We start from the raw sequence: 26,610 nt of genomic DNA, 5'->3' as shown, positions 1-26,610 counted from the left end.
TGTCACTCTGCCCAACATAATGCTTCCTCAGGCTGATATCAGTTCCAACATGATGAGCTTTATTTTCATATCTGTGGAGAGCCCAGGGAATCTGCATGTTTGCTGCTGACCTTGAATCTCTAAATTAGCCCTACATGTGTTAAGGTAACAGCATTTGTTTTTATAATGTTGCATGCAATATGAAGCAGAATTAGATTGAAGTGCTGTAGGATTATCAGTAACAATACTTTAAGTGTTGTTCTCCTGGTGTATGAAGTTGTATCTGCTGAATATTTCTGTTTATTTGGACACAGAAGTGCATCTTTGACTGCAGCAATCCAATTTCATTCTGTGACGTGTAGCAGTCTTATGTAGTCACCCAAACTCTGCTGGGTAATATACTCTCTCTGCTTGAGAAACAAAGGAGAAGACTAATGCACTTTTTAATCTGATTCTGTTTTAAACCCTTAAACCCAACAGTCACTAAAGATGTTATGTATTTAGCTGTTCGTGATTTCACTGCTGCCACTGCAAAGGTTTCTTTCCCCCATTTGTTAATAACACATTTTAAATCATAAAACCACGCCTTGTGGGGGGAACAGGACAGGTGCACAGCTGACACCAGGAACATTCAAACTCGACACACAAAAGCCCGCTGGCAGGTTTTCACTCAGAACCTTGTTGTGAGACCACAGTGCTTTACTGCATTTGTTCATAGTTGTTAGTTGTTCAATTATTGTAAAGGTTTTAAATAACATAGACAACTTTTCATGTGCTGAGTTCTTGAAGAAGACAGTATTTGGTTCTCAAAGACCACTGTGGTTTTTCCCTTTTCATTTCGCTGCAAGGTTAGCTCAGGTATAAAGCTTTACCCCGCCCTGCCGCCAGTGGCGCTGTTTGTGTAGAATCAAAGTGAGACTTAAAATCCACGAAGAAGAAGTACTACATATTCTGAGCACGCGCAGTGTCTGGTCTTTCTAGTACAGTACCGCGAGGAGAACATGGTGAGCAGCCTTCACTCGTTCATTCACATCCACTTTTTTAATTTATAACATGAATGCTACACGTACACACACGCTTCTCGGGTAGCCGTTCTTGCGTGTGTTGATTAGCACCCTGCTGAAACCTAATGTTATTTTGTGAAGCCTTGCTACTACCAACCATAGACTTTATGCTACCAACATGCTAAGCTACTAGCAGTTAACACGTGGAAGCATTGCTGAATAGGATTTGCTCATTCGTTAATGCTGGTAACCTATTTAGCCCTTCTGTCGTGTTGACTAAATATTGTGTTTTACATATCCTCCACGGTATGCATTTGAACATAACATTGCTGATCCCCACTTTCAATGAATTGCCAACTTTGTAACGCCTATGTAGTTCCCGGTCTGAAATGGCCGCCATAGAAATTGAAAGAGTAACCCTAGATTATGTTCACCCATCAGAACAAACCGAGAACCATGTTAATTTTGGAATACATTTTCATTGTTCATTCACTGCAGTTATTCCTGTTAACGAGTCGTTTGAGATATTGTTTTCAGCTTAAGGCGAGACACCCCAGGTGAATAGGGTACTTTTTTTTTAACTTGAAGGTATCAGCTAGAAATTTCTCCAGTTAATTACTTACAATAAAGCAATTGTTTTTTGTATTACAAGTTTTCTGAAATAGCATGTTTAAATATGCAAATTATCTTATTAAATATGCACATATTTTAAATCAAATCAAGTTTTATTTATATAGCACATTTATAAACGATTTTTGGTCGAGCCAAAGTGCTGCCACGATTGGTTGCTGATACAAAGGAAATGACCATATTTGGATCCGATGAGATTGTGCAGGAGAGACACAGCTTTCCAGCGATACCTCTGTTGACATGGTGCACACAGCGGTCACAGTTAGAATGCTAACTTTTGGTGAATTTAGGAGAAATCTACAGACGCAAATAAACAAATTATAGTAAAATAAACACTTAAATGTGTATTTTGTACGTTTTCCTTCCAAAAGCCTGAAAGAAAACATGTTATGGAATCAAAATTGACCAGTACTTGAAAAACCATGTTTTTGCCTGCGTCTCGCCTTAAAAGGGTGGAAAATAAAATGTGATTAACAGATTAGGTAACAAACGGTACACTGCTGTTAACCAAACTAGTGGAGACATTTCCCTCCTGAGGTGGTGCGAGTCCGATGTGCCACTGTCTCATATAAATGTCATTTTCCAGGCTAAGATCAAGGCAAGAGATCTGCGGGGCAAGAAGAAGGAAGAGCTGCTCAAGCAGCTGGACGACCTGAAGAACGAGCTCTCCCAGCTCCGTGTGGCGAAGGTTACCGGAGGAGCCGCGTCCAAGATCTCCAAGATGTAAGTAACGTTATGAAATGGTTTAGGCAGGCAGTGAATGAAGATACTTTATAAATGGTAGAATTTCAAAAAAAAGTCCTGCGTGGATCTCTAGTCAAAGATGATATATGTTGAGCTGATGATCTGCTGATGCATTCACAACTGCTTACCAAAAGACTGAGACTTGAGATGACGGAGGTAACTTTTATTCTTTCAGGGTAAGAAGAATCTACCCAGCGTACTGCTTTGACATTAGTCACATTTAACAAACCATTGTTTTGTTTGTATTATCTGAATTGGCAGCATTTTAAAAAGTGAAGTCCTTTGATTGATTGAATGGAGTTATACATGTGCAATCCTCTTAGAACGTGTTCTCTCATGGGGATCCAACATGTTTTATGTTTTGCTAACAGTAATCTGAAATCTGCTGTGCTAATCCACTTTGTCTTCTCTGCAGCCGTGTTGTCCGCAAGGCCGTCGCCAGAGTCCTGACTGTAATAAACCAGACGCAGAAGGAGAACCTGAGGAAGTTCTACAGGGTAAGAGCAAGAAGCTTCCTGTTGGCAGTAACCCCCCCTTCATTGTGTGGATCTCAAGTCAAAGATGATACATGTTGAGCTGATGTTCTACTGATGCATTCTCAACTGCTTACCAAAAGACTGAGACTTGAGATGACCCGAGTGTTCCTAAATAATTCTTATGAAGACATTACTTTAAAGTGTCAAACTTTTCGACATTTTACTTTCCTGTCCTTCACTATTGTGTCTTTGCATTTGGACCAAATATGTTTTCAGCTCCACTGAAAGTTAATGTCCTTTCTTTCAGGGTAAGAAGTACAAGCCCCTGGATCTGAGACCCAAGAAGACCAGAGCTCTGCGCCGTCGGCTCAACAAGCATGAGGAGGGTCTGCGGACCAAGAAACAGCAGAGGAAAGAGCTCCTCTACTCCATCCGCAAATTTGCAGTCAAAGCTTAGATGGGTTTTGACTTTGTCCAATAACAATGACCAATAACAAGCTGGCTGAGCCTTAGAGATCCTGTGTGCCACCACCTCTGTGGAGAGCCATAGCAGCCCACTTGGAGCCGACGCATGATTCCTGGTCTGATGAGATGGATGAACTGTAAAGCCTCAGTTTTAAGAGAGATGCCTGGAGGAAACCTGACTATTCATCACCTGTACCATGCTGGAGGTTAAAGCCTGGGGCAGAGACTTATTTTAAGGGGGGGGGGGGGGAAACTGAATGGTGCACATAAAGTGCAGAGCTCCTGGAAACCTGGTTAAGAGTGCTATGGATCTCAGACACACATATGAACCTGATATTGAGCCAAATACGCCCCCTTTAACATTCTAAACATCCTGAGTTGCCCAGCCAGGACCTGGACTTAAACCAAGTCGAAGATGTGAGAATGGTCGTCCACTGACCACCATTAGCCCATCCCACCTGACTGAGGCTCTGCACAGAGAAATCAAATCAAATGCAGGCTTGCAAAGTGCCCAGCAAGACTCGAGGCTGTGCTGCCAGCATGTAGTACTGAGTGAACTATTCATGTCAATGTGATATTTTCCACATAATAAATTTGTAAAGAGTCTGAAATCCTGTTTGCCTGCTCATTAATGGAATATTGAGGGGGTGGAAGAAATGTAAACCATGTTGGTATAAAACATTTTATTTTTTAATTGACTCCGTAAATTGTGGTGTTGCGTGATATCTAATTAATTTATAATCTTGGAGAGCAGTGCTAATGAGGATTTGAACATGTGCTTAATTTCGGAGCCTTAATCCTGCATTATTAAAGGTCCCATGTCATGGCCGTTTCTACTGATCATAATTCCATTGTTGAGGTCTACTAAAATAGATTTATATTTATGCAATTCTCCAAAATCGCATTGGTTTCTCATACAGTATCTATAGTATGTGTAACAAAGCGTTTATGAAATAAATTACATACCCCACCTTTAGAGGTCATGTAATGAGCAATTGATTATTTAGTGGTCCTACCTGCATGATGGTAAGCCTTGATGAATGCCATCCCTCTAGTTCAGGGGTGTCAAACTCAAATACACATTGGGCCAAAATTAAAAAATCGGTACTAGTCGAGTTCCGGACTGGTTCAATGTTTATTGCAAAATGTATTGAAATGAACTTATTGCACATATCAAACATGCCCTGTTGCCGGGCATCTAATAGGAATTAAAAATTAACCTGTGCTGAAATTAAATCCACCAAGGGCCTGATTTGGCTCCCTGGCCTTGAGTTTGACACGTGCTCTAGCTTTATCTCATCTGTGCTGTTTGATCCAATCCTCCAACAGTGTCAGTGTTTTCAGATTTTTCTATAGTTCAGTTTTCCAGCTAATAGGATTTAATTTTTTTAAGAGGGTTAACACGTGTCAAATCCAGGTACAAAGTGAGAGTAATGAATGTATTTTTGTATAGATGTTACAACTATACATAGCTTTGGCAATACTGTATGTAGATATGGTCATGCTAATAAAGCTATTGAATTGAGTAAAAGTCTGCAGACCTTATAGGCTCGTCAAGTTCTATTTCACTGACGCGTGCATGTGCGTGTATATTTTAATGAGCAGCCTTATTGGCCATGCAAATTGTCTGTTATGTTTCTACAGGTGTTTTGTGTAACATTTACAATTGCCTTAGAACTAAATGGCTTGTAAGCTGAATGATTTTAAGTGCCAGTCAGTTTAAAATATTATTCGAAAACATTTTCCAAAATGCATCTATGATCCGTTTAGACTATGGAAGAAAGTGTGCATTCCACAGTGCTCGAGTGTCAGAGGAATGGAACGTTCTGATTATAGTGTATTATAATGTGTGTTAATGGGTGGTACAGTCGGTCAGTTCAGGAGCCCCCCTGCGGTCAGGGATGGATTTGGATGGATGGAGGTTATTACCCTGCCGTTCTTCATGTTGTCATTTCTAGGGCTTTCAGTGTGTTTTATGTAGGCCAACATGGAGGGAGGAAGAAGAGAGTAAAAAGAGTTCAATTGATTATTCTATTATCTCCTTTATTGTCATGAAACTACTTCCATATTGTTGCAATTGGACACATTCATCCCACGTGTGTTTACTAGATTAGAACAAATAACACTATTCAACCTTCAGGCTGAACTTTAGCTGCTGTGTACAATTAGACAGCATTTACTGCAGTTGTGTGTGTGTGTGTGTGTGTGTGTGTGTGTGTGTGTGTGTGTGTGTGTGTGTGTGTGTGTGGTGTGTGTGTGAGTGAGAGAGATACTGTTGGGGCTGCAGGACTCTTAATCTGGATTACCATGCAGCGCGGCCATGCGTATCAGTTTGGTGAGCTGTGATTCTCGGCAGCGCATGACACATCTGGATGGAGGCAGTCGGTGAAGGGGAGGTGTGTGTGTGTGAGAGAGAGAGAGAGAGAGAGAGAGAGAGAGAGAGAGAGAGAGAGAGAGAGAGAGAGAGAGGGAGACAGAGAGAGGGAGAGAGAGACAGAGAGAGAGAGAGAGAGAGGCAGCACATACTCAGTCCGCGGAACCTCGCGCACACAAATGGAGAGGGAACCAGCAGAAGGCATTATTTCTCCATGCACCGAATTATTTTTCCTGTAAGTATAATCCTTATCTCCATTTATGTTGCTTTATTCTTTCTTTTTGCAAGACATCATCACACATTTTTTCAGTCACTTTCACTTCTGATGCCATGTCTGCATGCCACAATTGTCTTGCATGTGCACTTGTTGTGATGTGCATGGGATAATACAGAATTTGAGTTTAATATATGTTAATATCCACTGCATAAATTGGGATTCATGTGCCGTTTTGTGTGCATTTATATTATGTCTCTGTTAGTAAGTTCTACTGCCTTTTCTGTGACAGTTTACATTTGTTTTCAGTTGCTAATGCTTTCACATGGTGTCACATGGGCTGCACCTAACTATTATTTCACAAATCAGTCGATTATTTACCAAATGAATCTAATTATTCTGTTCTGTATCTGTTTAACTGATTTAAACCCAGAGTTTAAATGTAAATCATAGAGATCTTAACTGAAAGTCATGAAAATACTTATGATATATATATACTATATTCTGTTTTAGCAGCTCAATCTAGTGTTCTTTGATTTCAATCTAGGTTGAGACCATACATGATACTGTAGATTCATTACAAATTACCCAGAACAAATAATAAAAGAGTAAAACAGGCATGGCTTATATTTCCTTTCACAATAGGTTGAGTATGTCAGAAAAAAAAATGCCAAGCCATGTGTTGCACTTTCACTTGGATGAAAAACTATAGGTGAAAACAATATCTACAATCTGATCAAAAACTACTATGCTCATCATTACCCTTCAATAACAAATCATACATTTGTTCGGCATATTTGGTTTTCTAAAAGTACCTTTTATGGGGGAAAGAAAGACCGACCAGTGACTACGATATATAATAACTGATTTGTGTTTCATTTCAGTTCAAAACCTCCCACAAGTGTTCCCATTTGTGCAAATCTATTATCAATGCATGCAGTGTCCTCCTCTACCCTCAAAAGAAACATCTGCATCTGACTTTAAGTGTGTGAATACGAGCACTGATAGCAAGGGGCTCTGAGGGATTTTGATGTTACTAATAACTACAATCAACACTGGGCCATGGAGATGAGCTTGCCTGGAAACACACCCCGCCAAATGAAGGGTGGGTTTAGCCCATAATCCGGCTGTGTGATTTGTCAGATTTCACAGTTAAACCCTGCATTAAAGTTAATCTGAGATTGTTACTCTTCGTGTCTGATCAGAGGGTGGCACACACACACACACACACACACACACACACACACACACACACACACACACACACACACACACACACACACACACACACACACACACACACACACACACACACACACACACACACACACACACACACACACACACACCACACACACACACACACACACACACACACACACAGGCTGGTGCTGTCAATGTGAAGGATTGATCGAACACACTCACTCAGAGCAGATGTGTGATGTGTGTCGTGCTACAGTCACATGATCACTTTGTCTTTTACACGCACCCTAATGGAGAAGTTCACAGCTCTTACATTAGAGTTTATCATCAAACATCACACGCCTGAAATGACCTCCCACAAGTTAAAGCTCAAAAAGGTTACAGACAAGTGCATGTAGAATATTTCCAGAAGCACATTCCCCCACTCTTCATTCTGTTCATACCTTTTGGCTTCACTCAGCTGTCTGTGGCCTCTGGGGTTGTCACAGCTGAATTCTTACAACACATTTGAAGGTGTGTGAAGCACATTGTGGGTAAACAAAGAAATGAAATAACATGCAGCTGGGTGAGGGAGAATGTTCCTACATTCACGAGAACAAAAACATATTATTATTATTACTTAAACATATATTTCCTGAGATCCAAGCTCTATAATTTTGATAAAAAGAGATGAGTTCTTCCACTGATGAGTTGCAATAGTGATCCCATTGAAAAACATTGTCCTCTTACTCTTGAATATTAGCAAAAACTAATGACAATATCATCAGCCTCAGTTTTACTTGGTGCCAAGTGCTAATTAGCATACGTTAGCAAGCTAGCTCACAAACATGCTAACGTGAACAGTATATTAGACGAACACCAGACTGTTTACATTGTACTTCTGAGCATGCTTGCATACTGACGTTAGCATTTAGTAGAACCTCACAGAGAAACCCACTTATTTTATTTTAAAGCACTTTTCATGGATATTTAAACACGTAGCCTAATGCCAAAATAAAAAATGTAACTTGTTGATTTGGCCCTTTCACTATGAGAGAAGATTACGTTCATATACAATTAGGTTATTCATAACAGGTGACTTGTAGTTGTATTGAATTGATATATGAACATTTAGAAAATAAAAAAATACATCCATATACAAAAGAGCATCTTCAAAAGTAGCTTGACAAAAGGGCGACATTGTCCAGTCCTCTTAGTATTCAACAATTAGCCTGGACAAAACAATGTTAGCTTAACAGTGGTTTAGCCTAGAGGTGGGTGTGAGTTCATGCACATGTGTTCAACAAATTGCAGGTCCAATTGCTCGGAAGGTCTAATGCCTCCTGGCTGAATGAGTGTCCGTGAGGTTTATCTCCCCCACCGTCCATCTTTGGTGGGAGCAGATTAGTCAGAAATCCAACAGCTGCTGTGGATTGGTTGAAATAGTGCCACACAGCGCTGTAATACAGTTACATAAATGCAACCAGTCAGAGGTAGGGTTTAACTTGCACAAAGAGCAAGGCACTTGACCCAGAGAGACAGCAAATAAAAAAAGGGTCCCCAGTGGGCCTTTGTGCCGTTTCCCAGCCTGTGTCCAGTGATGCAGAGCTTCTAATTTCTCCAACAAAATGATATATAATAGCATACATTACCTCTTTGTTCTGCTGGTTTTGCTAGCATAATTTCTGACAAGTCAGTTGTTGGTGGCTGGATAATGTGCTGCTACTGCAGACACACAACAAGCACACATGGGGGATGAGAAGGCATATTTTAACACCCCTCCCTTTTCATTTCAAGGTTCAAGGGTTCAAGGTTCTTTATTTAGTCATAGGAAACATTTCAGGCTTACATAAGTAACTCTTCAAACAGCTTGAGATTAAACCAGAGGCTTGTGACTCGGCTGACAGCTTTGTAGTGAGGGAGACTTGAAGACATTGTAGTTGCTACTTTTGGGAGTTGGCGTGCTTCAGAGAGAGTCTGGTAATGCCTTTTTTTATCATGAAAACATTACATTTCCATGTGGAGTTAGCATTTTGACAAAGCCTGAATGAAATCTCTTTGTTTCACACCGGAAGGCTGGGCCTTTACTCAAACTATGCTTTTTCATTTCATGTTCATTTGCACAGAAAGCACATAAATTGAATGAATTCTACATCCAATCAGCCCCGAAAGACTCTAAATCCGAGCCTGAGCTGCCCTAGTTTGCGCAACATTTGGGGGAGACAGACTGCCTTGTCTATTTTTGCTTGCCTCTAAAGCCCATTCAATATGTGGAGCAACAGCTATGGGAGATATGCTTACTTGGATCTGATTCCCAGACTAGTAATCAGATTAATGTAGCTCTTCAGAGCTAAACTACACAACATTCACCCATTAATGCGGAGTTGGCACTGGCAAGCAGTTTCTGTGATAATGATGCACAAGCCTAGAAAAGAAGCTCTTCCTCTCTCCCCATGTCTCCCCCCATCCCTTTCTGCTTTTATTTGTTCTGCCTTTGAGGTTTAATAATGTAGCTGACTGCGTTTTTTTGTTTGTTCTATTTCACTGAAGGTGCCTTGGCGGTGCGATGTAAAGTCAAGAGATGGCTGAGAATAAAACTAATGGGGACAGAAGAAGTGAGGATGAAGGAAGAGGAAGAGGCGGACTAACTAAATCGTCCTCAAACCCCAGTCGTGGACAATCCCCAGGGACCAAGAGGCATCTTCCTCGAGGGATTGTGATCCAGCTTACCGGGACAGAGGGAGAATGGGACAGTCTGGACGACAGTGAGCTCATCTTCTCCCTCGACCACGAAGACGACTACCCCTCCATATCTCTATCCAAAGTAAGGCAGCTTTCTGTCGAGGATGACAGAAAGTTGCATTCCCAAGCTTTCCACGTTCCACTTTCCCCCTCTTCTCCTGGCTCTCTGGGAAACCTCTCCACCACCGGTTCCAGCTTCCTTTCCCCAACCGTTTCCTCTCCCAGCCATAGACCCCTCTCAAAGTCTCTCTCGACGGAGCTGGATATCAAAGAAGGTGCCACTCTCAGACCTAAACCCTTTCTCAGCCTCGTGAAGTCGATATCCACCGAGATCTCCCGCTCAGAGCCGGCGGTGTCGCAGTCAAAATCAGACTCCCGCTTGAACCTCCATCTGTGGAAGCAGCTCACCCAAAAACCAAAAACCCGAAGCAATGGCGACTCTCGCACTGCGCCGCCGTCTCCATGCGCCCACTCCCCAAGTGGAGAGGGGCGAGTGGGTTTCTTCAAAATGGAGTTGGAGGACACCAAGAGGAAACTCTCGGAGGCCGTGCACGAGCCTCTGAGCAGCATGTTCAGTAAGATCATGAGAGAAGATAGCGCAATGAGTCCCAAACACCAGACTAAAAGCCAGGGGGCTCAGCAGGTCAGCTCCAGAAGTTTAGGGCGTGAAGGTAGCACTGACACAAATCTCTCCGAATCTCCTGTGAGGAACACTAAGAGAACAGACGCTGACGTATTGCCAGTGTTTGACTGGCCTTCTGTTAAATCTCCTGGGAGAATCCACCATATTTCCTGTCCTTTGCATCACAACAGACAACATCAAAGGGATGAGGAGCTGGAAATATGTACAGATGGAGACGTGATGCAAGTGTTAGCCGTGGAGTCTCATAGGCAGGCGAGGAGATCACCTACCGATGAACCACCCATGGTTAGGACTTCTTCTCTTTCTCAGCCCCATCCTCTTCCACGCATGACTTTGTTCAGCGTTGCATTGCTCTCCTATGGATACTTCATCCTGCCTCTCAGTCCGTACGTCTCTGGCCTGGCTCTGGGATTAGCTTTGGGCTTCTTGCTGGGACTGTTGCTCATTAGGATGGGTACCCCCAGGTCCCGCTGCTCGGATCCTTCGTACAGACCAACACAGACTCTGCTGGGAGAGGAGATCCTGACAGGTGCCACCATCAGCTCTGAACCTGACACTCTGAAGGTAAATCTGAGGCATTGATGAGTGTTACATTTTTTATTCTCAGGCACCTGAGTCTCAATCTAAAACTGACACATTCCTCAGCATGTCTTCTATAGATAACAGACAATCAGCATTCATTGCATTTCTCATCTTTCTCCCACCTGGCCCTTGTCTCTTAAAAAAATAGTAGGCATTTCGGGAATGATTATTATTTTACTTTCTTGCCAAGGAGATTGATATCACTCATGTCTGTCGTTTTAGTATGAAGCTACAGCCAGTTAGCTTAGTTTACAAAGACTAGGAACGTCTGTTTCCATATCCAAGCAGTCCATTTTCTGTTTGGGAATATTTCCTACATGGATTCATGAGTGAATGGCAGCAGAGATTGATATTAAGGGAAATCTGAGCTGCCATTTTATTTCAAAACACAAGCACTTCAGGGTTAAGTCTATCTGACGGAAGACGCTTTCACATTGAGCAACTGAACGAATCATGAGACGGCGCTGAATTTATATATTTGAATCTATGACTTGTTCACAGCAATGTTTTCCCATTTCTTTTCAAATTTGTTGAATATTATTGACATTACATCAACTTTGGCATCAGACAAAAATATATCCTCACCGGTAATGTTTCTGAAAATATTAATTCAGGTACATCTTGCCTTCGTTTGTTGAGTTTTACAGTGACTGGCCTCCGTAGGTGTTGCATTACGGCCATTACTGGACTGTCTTTTCGCCCTCCTATCCAGCATTGCAATGGCATATGTGAAAAGGCACAAGATGGAAATGTTCCTACATGCAGTGTATGTGTTAATAGTGAAAATCACTACCAGTAATTCTAATAATTTACTGAGAACTATGTGTGAAAGAGTCTTTTTTGAAAGTGAAGGGATTTAAATAGCTTGTTTACTTCAAATACACTTACTAAATAACTTGTTTTATTTCCTACCAATTTGTTCAAAAGGAAAGTGTTAAGATGGCGTCACACTTCAACACCTTCTACAAACACAGAGTAAAGCTGTTGAAAGTGGCAGGCAACCAGAAAAGATGCCCATAATGCAATTAAAACCTTTACTTTAAAAACCGGCTGAGCTGCAGTGGTAATTGCTGTTCTCCCCCTGGCTGAGCTTGACACTGAAGGGGACAGTTAACAACCAGACACTGTCAGATCCAGAGGCAATTAGTGTGCGATCCAGGCGAGAGGAAGCTGTAATTTGTCAGGGCGTGAGGTAGATTGGGGGTGAAGAGTCGTGGTGATGGTTGGAAATGGGAAGTTAAATGTCTCCGTGATGAGATATTTCCCTTGTTTGGTCATTAGCAGCTTGTTGAGTCTGACGGCTGTTGTTGGCATGTGAAAGTCCGAGCCCTAAGGTTTGTGAGGTGTCTGCTAATCAGGCGACAGACTGAGAACTGTCACCGTGTTTGATTGGCACAATTTGAGACAAGGGTAGAGGCTATTTATAAAGGAACTAGCTATAAACAATACATGGTTTATTAGTTAATTAGAGCATTAAAAGGAAGCTCATAAAGAGATGGTAGAATTCACCACACATGCAGCGATCCTATACACCGTATTTCAGACTGAAAAAGGTTTTATCTTGAAGCGTCATATTAATGAACAATTGTTAAGCCCAACTAACTATGCTTTTATGTCTATAAAATGTATGGAGTTTTGTGTAAAGGATTGGAATTGAAGTCAATTTGTTTGATGAAAGCTCATATTTGTACCCTAGGTTTGTACGCTACTCATATTATTTAGCTTAAACCAGGAGACAGTTAGCTTTGCCTGAAGACTGAAAACAGAGTCTGAAGATCCAAAATACACCTACCAGCATTTCTTCCGCTCATTACCAACAAATCCTAATGTTTATTTGCACAAAAATATAAAGAGTCTTGTCTGCACGATTGCTGCATAAAAGCAAGAGAAGACATATTGCCTGGAAGGCTGAAACAAAAACATATTTTCATCACAAATTCTCTCTAGCTCTATGGATGAATAATCCTCTAATGCCTCTCTTCTAATTTGTTTACTTTAAAAATAGCAATGTTGAAATCCCCAGGGATGATATTTGAATATTTGGACATAAAAAATATAGGTTTACAGTCAGATTTGCTGTATACTTCATTTTTAGGCTGACTACAATCATCACAACATGGCTTCTTCAAGATTGGTTCAATTCCAAAGTGTTTGTTTATGACTCACTTGAAACCTCTGCATGGTGTTGATTATAACACCTATTTCCTGCCTTTGTAGGGCTGGATGAATGAAATACATGATTACGACCCAGAAACCTTCCATCCAGCTCTGACTCATTCGGTGTTTTCCTCCCTGGAGGGCTCCTCTCTCCGTCTGGACTCTCCGCGAAACAACATCAGCCGCAGGGCCGCATACGATGAGAGGGTCCAGGAGGCCGCCTTCGTCAAGTCACGCTCCTTCCAGCTCGCAAAAAGCAAAGTATGATAATAATAATAATAACAATACAGCGTTATTTATATAGCACTTTTCATACAACTCATGCAGCTTAAAGTGCTTTACAAAATGACACATCACAAGTTAAAAACAAACAACAAGAAATTGCCCTCAGATTGTTTAAGAACTTTAAAAGGTACATGCAGCAAAATATAACATTTGATCAGGTTAATAGACACAAGGTGTCACGATCTGTCCATGTTGTGTTTTGTCTTGTCTTTTTCTGTCTTTGGTTTCCTGTTTTATTTTGTAAAGTGTTCACCCCCCGTTCCTGCCTGTTGGTTTCTGTCTGTTTTCCCTCCCTGATTACCGATTGTGTTCACCTGGTGCCCCTGTGTTTTCTCCTCCCTCCTCACCTGTCTCTTGTTTGTTTGATTAGTCCTGGGTCCTTAGGTTCTGTGTTTTCTGTTAGTCTTTGTGAGTTCCTTGTCGTATTTGGACGTTGTTCACGGGGTGAGAGTACTGGTTTGTCCAAGTTTGTTTCAGTAGCCTTGAAATAAAGGTATTTTTTCTGTTCATCTGCATTTGGGTCCTGCTTGCCTCACTCAGCCCTGACACAAGGAGGTCAAATGTATGATAATAAAAATAAAATAAATAATGGTTTCTCTCTGACAGATAAGACACAAGACAACTGAGTCGATGCAACAATATAAAATCCCATGAAACAAAGTGAACATATAGGTACAACAGAAATAAAAAGATTAAGACCTATAAAATAAAGAAAACAATGTAAAAGGTAGGTAAAGTGACAAAGTTACTGCGTTATAGGAACATTGGTTTTGTATCCGACGTTGGTTTCCCCCCCCAAATGAGATATAAAAAGTGCAGTGAAAACCTTGTATTGTTTGGTATTATGAGGATGTTCTGTTATGTAGGTCAGGACTAAAGTAAAGTCAGTCTAACTTTATGTAACATTCACCCAATTAATGCATGCATAAGATTTTGACTAATTAATGCTGGGATGTTGGAGTAATGTCTATTTTAACTGTCTGAAATAGCTTGTAAGGCCTGAGAGAAAATAAGTAAAAAAGAATGCATGTATCTGCCCCTGCGATTTGCATCCCCCTCCTAAATGTAATGGGTTCGTCTTTGGCCGATGCTTCACCCTCCAACCAAGTTTCACGAAAATCAGGCCAGTAGTTTCTCCGTAAACCTGCTGAAAGACCAACAAACAGACTCTTTTGCAGAGGTCATAAGGTTAGGCAAGAAACAGTCAAATGTACTTCTGATTCGTTGATTAACTAGAATGTATTAATGACAACAACATGGGATATCGGAGTGCATTGCCCGTTTAACAGATGCTGTGGTGGCTCAACTTCCGATTAAATTGAGTCGCCAAGACGTTAAACTTGGCTTTAGACTGTGACGTGTTTACAACAAGATAGTCCATACTGAAGTTGAAAGGTTAAGGATGTTAAATAAACTAAATGAAACACACGAAAACTAAGGTAAGCTCACCCTCCATCATCCCACCCCCAGCATGCAACAGGTGACCTAAATACCAAAACAACCATGTGACAATTGCAGGTAGTGCTCAACTAATACAAATATAAACAAATATTAAACTCAGGCTCAAAAGCTTGTTGTCTCCTACATACAGTATGTCTTTGCTTTGACACAACAAATCTCTGCCACTGATCCTCAAAGGTATTCCTGCTGCCACCTGTTCTGGCTCGGAAGAGGATGTGGAACCCAAAGTATCCCATCTGCATCCAACTGGCCGCCGGAGCGAACTCTCAGGAGGACGAGGGAGGAAAGTGGGAGGAGAGTCGGGAAGAGGGACCGGAACCTGGAAGTCCTCAACAAAGATCCATTCCCAGGACCCTTTACCTCTTCGGACGCACAGGAAGAGAGAAAGAAGAGTGGTTTCGTCACTTCCTGCTAGCGTCCACGGATCCAGAGAGGGAAAAGGAGAGAGAGCCAGGCAGATGTGAGTCCAGATTGGGTATGAGAAAATAATGCATTAGATAAGAGAGGGCTTCCAGATAAGGCATCTATACAAATGCTTTATATGTGTGGATTATGGATTACATGCTCCAATTCTTTGCATTTTAAACCAAATCCCTTTTGAGGGAACATACATATCTGTGAGTTGTTGTTGTTGACATGACTGGGCAAAGGTATCAAGAACAACAACTTTAGTTTTATTGTATTTTGATGAAAAATGACTAAAGGGGAATATATATAATTTAGTGATTTCAAAGAATAGTTTTAAATTCTGGGAAATATTATTGTGCAAAGCGTCAGATGAGATGATCTATACAAATCTAATGTCTGTCATTTTTCTGGTTTTGAGTAGAAGCAGGATTAGTTTACATTAGCTTAGCATTAATACTGGAAATACGGGGAGACAGCTAGCCTGGGTCGGAACATTTTGTATAATTTCCAAAGCACACATTTTTCATTACATCGGAAATATTGTTTTGATAAAATCTTAAACTGTCAAATTAAAAGCCTATGAAAGAAAAACGTTAAGACTGATGTGAAATGTAGCTTTGAATTATTTAGTGAAAAAGGGAAACTGGAACGCCTCACTTGACTTGTGTCGTACCGATACAATTATATGTTCTTTGTGAATGATAACCAAAAGGTAATTACTTCTAAATGCTGCCAAAAGATATTGAAGTGACTGTTATTTTGTATATATTGATTGTTGTGCTTTTATTTATGTCTTAATGTGTCCATATGTATACATGTGTCTGTTGATTTATATATTTGTATATACATTTATATTCGAGATTGTGGGAAACGGTATTTCAATCTCTCTGTCTGTACACACAAACTGAACAATTGACAATAAAGTTGACTTTTGACTTTGACTGTACTCTCCCAGGTGACCCAGCGTTGGCACACAGCGTTTCTGCCCAAGCTAACGTCCCGAGCAACAGAGGCCCAAGCAGAATAGGCAGCAGTGATGAAGACGCCACCTTCATCCCTCCAGCACCCAGCCTCCCTGTCAGTCAGACCTCCAGCAGCACCAGGGGCCTTTCCCTGCTAGACTACCAGGGATACATGTCCCGTCTCCTGGCCAAGGAGGAGCTCACCCCCCTTTCCAGTCCTGGAGCCAGCAGCAGTGCAGAACCGAGCCCCACCACCATCAAAGGGAATGTAAGCAGTCATACTAGCAGATACAATTAAGTGAAGCAAATGGAGTGAAGCTGTGGGGACATTCTTGAGCTGGACAGTGAACATGTTATATTACATCTGCAGAGAGTAAAGTGACACAGAAAAATAGAAATGACTAGTATGCAAATGCTTTTCTTGTCTTTGCTAAGCTCTCACTCAGGTGTCTTTTCTTGCAGTGTACCTGCGATTTAGCAGAGCATCCTGGGACGAGCCAGACTGCGTGGGCCAACGCTCTAATTGGTCGACTCTTCTGGGACTTCCTGCGAGAGAAGCACTGGGCCGATGTGGTTTCCTGCAAGATCCAGAAGAAGCTGAGCAAAATCAGAGTGAGAGCAGTTTTATTTAAAGCTAATGTGGCAATTACATTTAAGGGCACACTAGGATCAGTATTTAAGTTTTAAAATTTCAATTACCTATGTTTGGACAGGTAAATAAGTACACATAGTTAAATACCTCTTTAGATGAAAGAGATAGCCTGACTGATAATTCACTTTTCTAAAATGGCAAACAATAATAACAATAGAAAACAAAAGAAAAATGGCATGCAAAAATATTTTTTATAAAAAGATAAATAATGAAAATGAAAATTAAAGAGAGATATAAATACTTGTAAAATATAACTCATTTCTTGTTTTACTATATACAATTAGATAAAGTAGAGAACATTATCAATACCACACTTTATTCTAAAAGTATAGGTTAAATTGTTACACTATACCCCGAGTTAATAATATGGTGAATTTTAATATTATGATATTTTTCATCCTTTACAGCTGCCTTACTTTATGAATGAGTTGACTCTGACTGAGCTGGATATGGGCAGCTCTGTGCCGCAAATCACCGCTACCTCCAGACCAGAAGTCAACCACAGAGGTGAGTGCAAACAGCATACAAATACTTAATATGCAAACACACAAATGCAGGAGATGAGTGAGGATGTGACCTGTTGCTCGTGTGATTACAGCTGAGCAGAGCATCAGATCAGACGCTCTTATCCTGTTGTAATCTCACGGAGCAGGAGAGCCATTACGCCATGACCTTCAGCATTTAGAGCATATTGGCTTGTGGATGCATGCGTGTTTGTTTATGTTTGTGTGTGTCAAATCAGGGATACTGGCAGTCAACATTCCCAATGATGAGTGGAAAGTGTGTCAGCATGTGACTGTGCGACCTCTTGATTTGTGTCTCTCTGCTCCAATTCACTGTTACACAATCGCCCTCCAACAAATTATCCGCTCCCAAAGGGGATTTTAGATCTGTTGTAATTTGTTGTAAATTTAATTTCAGTGCCCGATAATCACTGTACAAGCCGTTTAATCTGCCCAGCTGTGTGTGTGTCCAGATCCAGCTGTGTGTGTGTGTGTGTTTTGCCTTGATTTTGGTGGTCTGGTGATGAACTCTTCTCACTGTTGCCCCCGCAGGCCTGTGGGTGGAACTGCAGCTGGTTTACACCGGCGCCTTGCAGATGACCCTGCAGACCAAGTTCAACCTGTCCAAGCTGGGGAAAGAGGGCGGTCATGATGCAGATTGTACGACAGAAACTCGTAGCCCATGGTCAGCATTATAAACACTACAAACACAGAAACATACATTCTTGTTTTCATTACATTAGAGGACAATATATTGACTTACATTCAATTTTCTGGGGACGTACCCTGTACTTCTACCTGCCTTCGCCAAATGAAATCTAACTTAAACCTCAACTTACCTTTATATAAAACTAAGTCTTTACCATACATTTTATAATTTAGGTTGGGGAGAGTCCTCATAAGGTGAGTATGTAAACAGTGTAATGTCCCCACAACATTTGTTAAACAAGCCCAACCACATGATGGCTGTTCGAACTTTCCTCTTTTATATGCTTTTCTAAATACTTTAGAAACAGATTTGTAGTGTTTTCTGTGTGTTTCCTAATTATTGTAAATCAATTTTTATGAAAAGAATGTTGGCTCTTGGCTTCCATTGTGTCAATGTCACTTTTTAATGTAAAAAAGAAGTTGATGCTTCAATGTATACCACAATTTTGTCCTCCATCCACCCGTTACTAACTTTTCTGTCTTCCCGTGCATCCTCCCAGCTGCAGGCCAATCTTCAGCGTGTTGGCGGACAGCGACGAGGAGTCCTCCAGCGCTGGGTCCTCTGATGAGGAAGAGCTGCTCCTATCAGAGCCTCAGGGCCCGGTGGGAGACAAGGGATCCACACCAGCTACTGATGGGTAACTGCTCAAATATAAAGTAGTGAATTATGAAAGAAATACTGCCAATGTGTCATGGCTGAGAGCAGAGCAAGATGGACCCAAATGCAGGACAAATACCTTTAATTCCAGGTTAACAGCAGGCCAGTCAAAACTAAAATAAGAAAACTCTCCAACACACAGAAAACTGTCCACTTCCACAAAAGACAAACAAGGATCTGACAACAACTGACAGAAAACCAGAACTTAAATACATGCAAGACTAATCACAAGGACAAGACACAGCTGGGGAGGGAAGGAAAAACAGAAGGGCACCAGGTGAACAGAATCAAACGGGAGGTAAAACACAGAGACAGGAAGTAAAAACAGACATTTTGAAGACTTTTCTAAATAAAACAGGAAACTCGTGTGACAGATCGTGACACCATGTGTTTGTTTATATGTTTCCTCGGTACAGAAGGTTGTATACTACAATGATAAGTGCTAATATGACTCTAAACATATGTTTACGTTAATTAAAAGAACATTTGACATGTACCATGAACTGCTATTTCTGTGTGATACATAATTATAAGACATTTTACATAAACAGCTTATTAAAAATGGAGCCCTTTCAGATGGCAACACCTCTAAGTGTTACTTCTACCCTTCTGTGTTTTGAATGCTAATTGTTCTAAAGCAGAAAATAAACTGCGCTGACATCACACTCCAGATGGCTGCTTTCTATTACAGTTACATTTCAGACTCTCATTTCTCCTCATATTTTGACTCACACTAAATCTCCTCTTCTCTCCTCTCTTTTAATCCTATCTTCACAGGACAGGGGGCGGAAAGACTGGGAGGAAGATTTTGAGGTTTGTGGACAAAATCGCTAAATCCAAGTATTTCCAGAAGGCGACGGAGAACGAGTTCATAAAGAAGAAGTTTGAGGAGATGTCCAACACGCCCCTGCTGCTCACTGTGGAGGTTCAGGAGCTGTCGGGCACTCTGGTCGTCAACATCCCACCGCCCCCTACGGACAGGATATGGTAAAAACTGAGGTTTTAGAGCATTATAGAGTGGCGAAGTCCCGCCCATCTACTTCCGACCCATGGGACCTTATTTCGGAAAAATTATGTATTGAAGTCAATGGAGAGAAAAAGATTATCTTTCGACCATATTTGAATTGTGCCACGAATTACACATATGATGTTTGTCAATCTTAACAAATAATTTCCATGTCAAAAAAGTCACAGTTTGTCGTAAAACTGTTGAAATATAAGACTATGAAAAATATGCAACTAGAATGACTACAAATCCCAGAGTCCCGGTCCCGCATGCTGGCTCTCACGGAACCGACTAACTCCCCTTGTGTGTATGTACAGCTCTCAACGTGCCCAGACTTGTAGTGATTTTCACCTCTTTTAATATTTTCCGCCTCATTCTGAAAGAAAGAAGTGAAATGTTCCAACGTAACGGCCATCTTGGTGTGTGGTGCGAGACGGGAGATGTAGTTCATTAAGCGGTTTCACACAAAAAAAAGTGTTGCTTCACAGTTTTACGACACATTTTTAATTTCTTGACTTGCAAAATTATCTTTTAAATTGACAAACATCATATGTGTAATTCGTGGCACAATTCAAACGGAATCGAAAGATAATCTTTCTCTCCCCATTGACTTCAATATATACCTTTTCCGAAATAAGGTCCCATGGAGCTCCACCGGAAAGGGAGGGACTTCGGCTCTCTGTACAGTATATTCTGAAGGTTTTACATTTGTATTGTCTTCCAATCTGTGGCGACTATATTCCCATTGAATACGGCCGCTCTGAGGCTAAACTTCGCTCATTGTTGTGTCGCGTATAAATAATAAAGTCTGTACTGAACTCGACGTTTGAAGGATATTTAATATTGTAAATCAAAACAATAAACAAACAGAATCATACGGTCAACAAAAGATATCAGAGCTACGCTACCAAACTTCCACATACACCAGGTGCCCTAAATCAAATCAGGTTATATTTATATAGCACATTTTAAAAACGATTTTTGGTCGAGCCAAAGTGCTGTGCATGCAAATAATAAATAACGCATTACTACAATCGCAAACAGAAGACAATAAATTACAACAGCAAATATAAAAATCAAACACAGGGAAATGTCATGAGTCGTGCTCCGCTCTGACTAGAAGGCCAGAGAGAAGAAGTGAGTTTTTAGTGTTGATTTAAAAAAAAAAAACAGGGTCTGGGCCGACCTCACAAGGAGGGGCAGAGTGTTCCAGAGCCTAGCGCCAGCTGCTGCGAAGGCTCGGTGCCCTCGGGTTTTGAGCCTGGTCTTGGGCACTACCAGCAGCAGCTGGTCAGCAGACCTTAATGCTCTGGCTGGGGTGTTGCGATGGAGGAGTTCGGCTATATAGGCCGGAGCCAGCCCATTTAGTGCTTTAAAAACAAATAAAAGGAGTTTAAAATCTATTCTGAACCGAACTGGAAGCCAGTGCAATGAGGCCAGAATTGGGGTGATGTGGTGACGCTTTTTGTGGCCAGTGAGAAGACATGCAGCTGCGTTCTGCACTAGCTGCTGGTGTCTAATTGACGCCTGGTCCATACCCACGTATAGGGCATTGCAATAATCCAACCTTGTGGTAACAAAGGCGTTAATAACCCTTTCCAGGTCTTTAAAAGATAAAAACGACTTGGTCTTGGCCAATAGTCATATTTAAAAAAAGCAGGTTTTGACTACGCTGCTGACCTGCTTATCAAATTTAAAAGCGCTATTGAAGGTCACTCCAAGGTTCATGGCAGAGGGGAGGATATTTTTATTGAGGGAGCCCAGAATATCAACCGGAGAGGCTGGAGGTTGGGGTCCAAAAAAGATGACCTCGATCTTGTTCTCGTTGAGGTTGAGGAAATGTTTGCTCAGCCAGGATTTGATCTCTGTCCTAAATACCATTAACCACACCCATGTGACAATTACCGGAAACAACCCATTACAAGTGTGTGTGGTGTTAATAAATAATGAAGATAATATAACTATAAACACAGGCTACCCAGGGACGCGGGAAGTCAGTCAGAGCTGGGGGTGCGGGGGGATTTCACACACGAAATGCAGCAGGTTATTTTCTAATCAGAAGACGATTTATTGTTGATTGAGACGCAGCCGGGTAGCAATAACAACGCACTTGAACTTTATAGCGCGCACTGCGCACCGGATTGTATAACAATAACAGATGCAGAGTTAACAGAGATTAAACAGATTAAAACAGAATAGGCATTTCTAACAGTGACCATTTACACATTTTACACAATTGCACATTTTTGTGAATTCGGCTGTGCGATATAGAAAAGTGCTAAATGAACGTATTTATTTATTTTATTTAAGTGAACACAGAGCAACCATCCGAAAATATTAATAACGAGTAACTCTGAACTTCTCTCTCTTCGCGCACACACAGCATAGGCACCGAAGGTGGTCTTGCGCTCAGGGGTGGTGGAAATAAGTCACAGTCTGTGCAGTCATTTGTTCCTTAGCAACAGCTTGTGAGAGAAGCGCATTCATTGGTGTTCGTTTGAATGCTGCCAGTTTGTTGACGGCCTCCGTGTGTTGATGGGACTTCTCATGCTCCCTAAATTGTTCCCTTGCCTTTCACAGTTGTTAAACCCTCCTTTAACAAAACTCCCATCCCTGATCTTGTCTGCACTGACGAGGGCAACTGAGTTGTTGTTAGCTGCTGGACGGGTGTTCTCTCCTCCGGGTTGCTGGAGTGACAGTTGTCTGTGTCCACCTGCAGGGACTCCGAGTCGATAGGGTTTTTTGGTTGTTTGGCTTTGGGGCCATTAAAGAAATCTAATATCTGTTTTTGAGACATAGTAGTAGCAATACTAGTAGCAGACTATTACTTGTCAATTCAACCTCCTCAACAATGATTTTTTGCGCCCAACGATATTTGTTATGATATTTTTTGTCACAGAAAATATCATAACAAAAAACGTTGGGCGCAAAAAAATCACAGTTGAGGAGGTTGAATTGACCAGCAGTAATAGTAGTCTGCTACTTATTAATGATGTTTTCTATATATCAACCATTTAAAAAACAACCATGTTTAATAGACTGCTTACACTAAAATGCTAACTCAAAATAAAACTTTTTTATTGATTTGTTTAGTGAACTTTTTCGCGTTGCAGTTACAACTCTCCGCCAACAGATGGGGGTGCTGCAGCCCCCTCAGCACCCCCCCTTCCCGTGTCCCTGAGGCACAGCATTTTGGCTCCTACACAATCAACAGTGCAACTTTTATCCTGGCTTGACACCTTATAAAGCAGTATAGAGGTAAATCATCACCCAAATCTTAGCTACACCTTTTAAACCAACTTTATTCCAACTAACTAGACATTTTACCCTTATGTTTTGGGCCTTTATGTTCAATAGACCTCATTTCCACACATCTTAACCAAATTTTTCAGGTAAAAAGGCACAAATGTAGAATTATTTTGACTATATTTAAGAACTGGCTGCACATAATGCCACCACATGATCTATGCTTTTTGTTTCGTACGATCCATCCATGTTACTTTTGTGGCAATACGATTTAATAACCCCTTATTATGACAAAACCATTTTTAAAAACTGGGAACATTTGAGCTGAGGACAACTGGAAAGTGTTAGGCACTACTTTACTATGTCTTATTTTCCTTACATCAATTGTACTCCAATGTACCAAGTACTGCTTGTGATGAACACTCTACAACTGCTAATTCAAGAACAAATCGGTTAATGTTCAGCAACACGTTTCCTTCGTGCCTGCTGGATGTGTGACTCACTTTTCACACCTCATCTCCTGCCAAAAGAACATTTATTTATTCTACTAAGCCTGTTTTAAGCGCTGCAACAGAATGACTCTCATCCTCCAAGAAACACTCTGCGTTATATTGACGTGTGCGTTACATGAAAGTAAATATTTTTTATATCTGTGTGTCCTTCCTCATACTCCACTCTGTTGACCTACCTATTACAATTCTGCACACAACTATCACTTTGAAACTGCACAGCTCTTTCACTTTTGGATTCAGATTTACTCTTAATATTGCTTAATAGACATTTGTCATGTACTTATTGTATTTCCTTATTTATCGTTTTCTATATTTACTTTTATTTTTCATATGCTTTTCTCCTACTGTCTTTATGTATGCACCTTTATCCAACAAAGCAAATTCCATGTGAAACCTACTATGTTAAAAACCAATATCTGATTCTAATGAGCTAAAAAACATCAATTATTTTATCAATACTGTTATTTTTTCCTCTGTAGGTACAGCTTCTGCGTTCCCCCCAAACTGGACCTGCGTGTCCGTCCCAAACTCGGGGAGAGGGAGGTGACTTTCTGTCATGTGACCGAGTGGATTGAAAAGAAACTGCAGGATGAGTTCCAGGTAACAAAATTCTACAGTACATATTAAAGCTCACCTACTATGCAATATCCACTTCTTCATGTCTCTTCTACATCAACATGTGTCCCCTCTGTGGAAAGAGATTCTAAAAGTTTCATGAAAAAAGATTCTCTCTCTTTTTGTCCTGATCCGTTTGTATAAAAACCTGTCTGAAAATGAGCTGATCAGATTTTGGCCACTTTATGATGTCATAACGATGTTTTGGCTTGTGTAACCATTAGCCAATCAGCAACCAAGTTAACCCCCCCACCTTATCACCTGAATCTCCTCCTAGAGCACCATTGTGTTCTTTTTAACCAAATATCTCTGAGAGGGAAGTGGGGAGGGGCTCCTTATTTTTCATCTAAAGTAACAGACAGAGAATCAGCACTTTTGAAACAGGGCTGAAACAGAGTGTCACGATCTTAGTTTTATGTCACGGTTTTGTTTGGTCTGTCTTGTCATGGTTTTATTTTGCAATTCTGTACTCCCTGTGTCTTGTCTTCCTCCCTGTCATTAGTTTCCCTGGTGTGTCTGATTGTGTTCACATGTTGCCCTTGTGTTTCTCCTTCCCTGCCCGGCTGTTTCTCGTCTCATGATTACCCCTCCTTGTATTTAGTCTTGTCTCTTCCTGTGTTCAGTGTTGGTTCATTGTTTGTCGTTCATGTCTCCCTTCATGTTGGTCACAGTCACCTTTTGTTTGGATGCTACCTACAGTACCTGTTTATGGATTCTTGTTTTTTCAGCTTTTGTAAATAAAGCTCGCCTTTTGTTTCATTTTGAAACCCGCTTCCCTCCTCAATCTGCATTTGGGTCCTATTTTTCCCCAACCCTGACACAGAGGGGATTATGGGTAATGCTGCAATGATCTGTTTGGTGTTGGGAGCCAAACACTTCAGAGACATGTTTTATATATATCTGAGACCTATAACATATTGATGAAAAACTGTATAATAGGGACCTTTAATGCTTTGTCTCACAACTATGTATTTTTATTCCTCCAGAAAGTGTTTGTGATGCCAAATATGGACGACATATACATACCCCTGATGCATTCTGGGACGGTCAGCCCTGGAGCCTCTCAGTCCCAGCGCTCCCACTGCTCCTCCACAGAGTCCATCGAGAGGATGCCCCCCGAGATCTCAGTCTGACTAGTGCCTCGTGTTGATGATCACATATAAGGAGCGTTGTGGGTAATATTCAGAGGAAAAAAACTCTGAATTTTAGAGATTAAACCTGCAGTTAGTAAAAATATGGTTACATTTGCTGAGACTGTCACTTAATCATGACAGATATTCTTTGAACAAGTCATGTTCCTTTTAAAGTCATACATTTGCCAGAAGAAAGTTGGACAAGTGTTAAATATACAAGAAGAAGAGAGATAGTCAGATAATATGACCAATATTTTACTTTATACATTTATGACCCTAATTTTCAGACTTTTAAATGTATTTCTTCAATATTACCCCCCTTGCGGTCTTTACCCTGCAAATTGGATCCCTATATTATAAGTGGGAACAGGGGAGAAGCAGAGAAAATGAGAACATCAAGTAACATTTTGCTCTAAAGGTTTCAAAAGCTCTCAAACCGATTTATACTTTGAGTTTTTTAAGGTCTGATGTTTAGCGCTGCAGGTGTTTGGGTGGCTAATGGAGAATCTGGGGTTTGTTTGTTCAGATTCCTGTGCATAGTGTGCAAACAAAGAACTACAAGTGTTACCTTTTACAAACGTTTACATGGAAATGATCCCTATGAGATTATGTAAATATCTGTATTTTTTTTTGCTGCTTTGATGTTTACAGCTTAATGTAATTTTGGATATAAATGATGGACTTTATTAAATAAAACCTAAGTAAAACATTTGCCATTTTGTATCTCCTCCATGACACAGCTAATGAGAAATGTTTATGAGACAAGAAACACATGACATTTCCTCATTAGATGATTATGGTAAGAAACGCTCATGAAATAAAGAAAAAAAAAATCAATGATGAAGAAGTAAAGCAGGAAAGGAATGATCCCAACTAGGGATGGGTATCGAGAACCGGTACTAAGTCAGTACCGGTACCTGATTGGACGGTATTGGTATACCATTAAGCCGCTGGACAAACGGTGCTGCTATTCTTAGTTTAAACAATTCTGGTTGGTTGGGAACCCTCATCCCGTGTGACGTATCCGGTTTGATTACCACTCTGATTGGCGACTGTGAATGCCGCTCCTCATCTCTCCTAACAGCGCTCTTATTATTGTGAGACTCCCGGGGGCAGACCATAGCGGGGGCAGACGCAACATCTTGCTAGAAACAGCGTCTCAAGGCTTCTTAACATTTAACAATCTATCAATGATGCATACCCACTTAACGGGAAGAAACTCATTTAACAGACAATATTAACCATTTGACCTACACGGAACAGAAGTCC

The 26,610-nt window shown here is 40.9% G+C and overlaps 2 protein-coding genes across 3 annotated transcripts; both read left to right on the top strand.

Moving 5' to 3' along the window:
- Positions 1–843: 843 nt before the first annotated feature.
- Positions 844–3,909, top strand: LOC117533678 (60S ribosomal protein L35-like). Its single transcript, XM_034197577.1, has 4 exons — positions 844–983; positions 2,200–2,336; positions 2,773–2,854; positions 3,141–3,909. Exons 1-4 carry the CDS (start codon positions 981–983, stop codon positions 3,288–3,290), a joined length of 372 nt encoding a protein of 123 aa, XP_034053468.1. The 5' UTR covers positions 844–980; the 3' UTR covers positions 3,291–3,909.
- A 1,715-nt stretch (positions 3,910–5,624) lies between these two features.
- Positions 5,625–26,259, top strand: tex2l (testis expressed 2, like). Of its 2 annotated transcripts, none has more exons than XM_034197487.1 (12): positions 5,625–5,907; positions 9,619–11,017; positions 13,253–13,453; positions 15,116–15,398; positions 16,302–16,576; positions 16,771–16,920; positions 17,368–17,467; positions 18,016–18,148; positions 18,672–18,809; positions 19,607–19,816; positions 24,073–24,193; positions 25,195–26,259. In XM_034197487.1, the coding sequence occupies exons 2-12, from the start codon at positions 9,650–9,652 to the stop codon at positions 25,339–25,341; spliced, it is 3,126 nt and encodes a 1,041-aa protein (XP_034053378.1). In that variant the 5' UTR covers positions 5,625–5,907; positions 9,619–9,649; the 3' UTR covers positions 25,342–26,259. The 2 variants fall into 2 exon arrangements, with proteins under 2 accessions (XP_034053378.1, XP_034053370.1); XM_034197479.1 differs by having other exon boundaries at positions 15,116–15,413.
- Positions 26,260–26,610: the final 351 nt, after the last annotated feature.

Source organism: Gymnodraco acuticeps, unplaced genomic scaffold (genome assembly GCF_902827175.1).
Source record: "Gymnodraco acuticeps unplaced genomic scaffold, fGymAcu1.1, whole genome shotgun sequence".
NCBI lineage: Eukaryota > Metazoa > Chordata > Actinopteri > Perciformes > Bathydraconidae > Gymnodraco > Gymnodraco acuticeps.
Note: the sequence above shows the minus strand (reverse complement) of the source record. Positions and strands in the feature narration are given on the sequence as shown.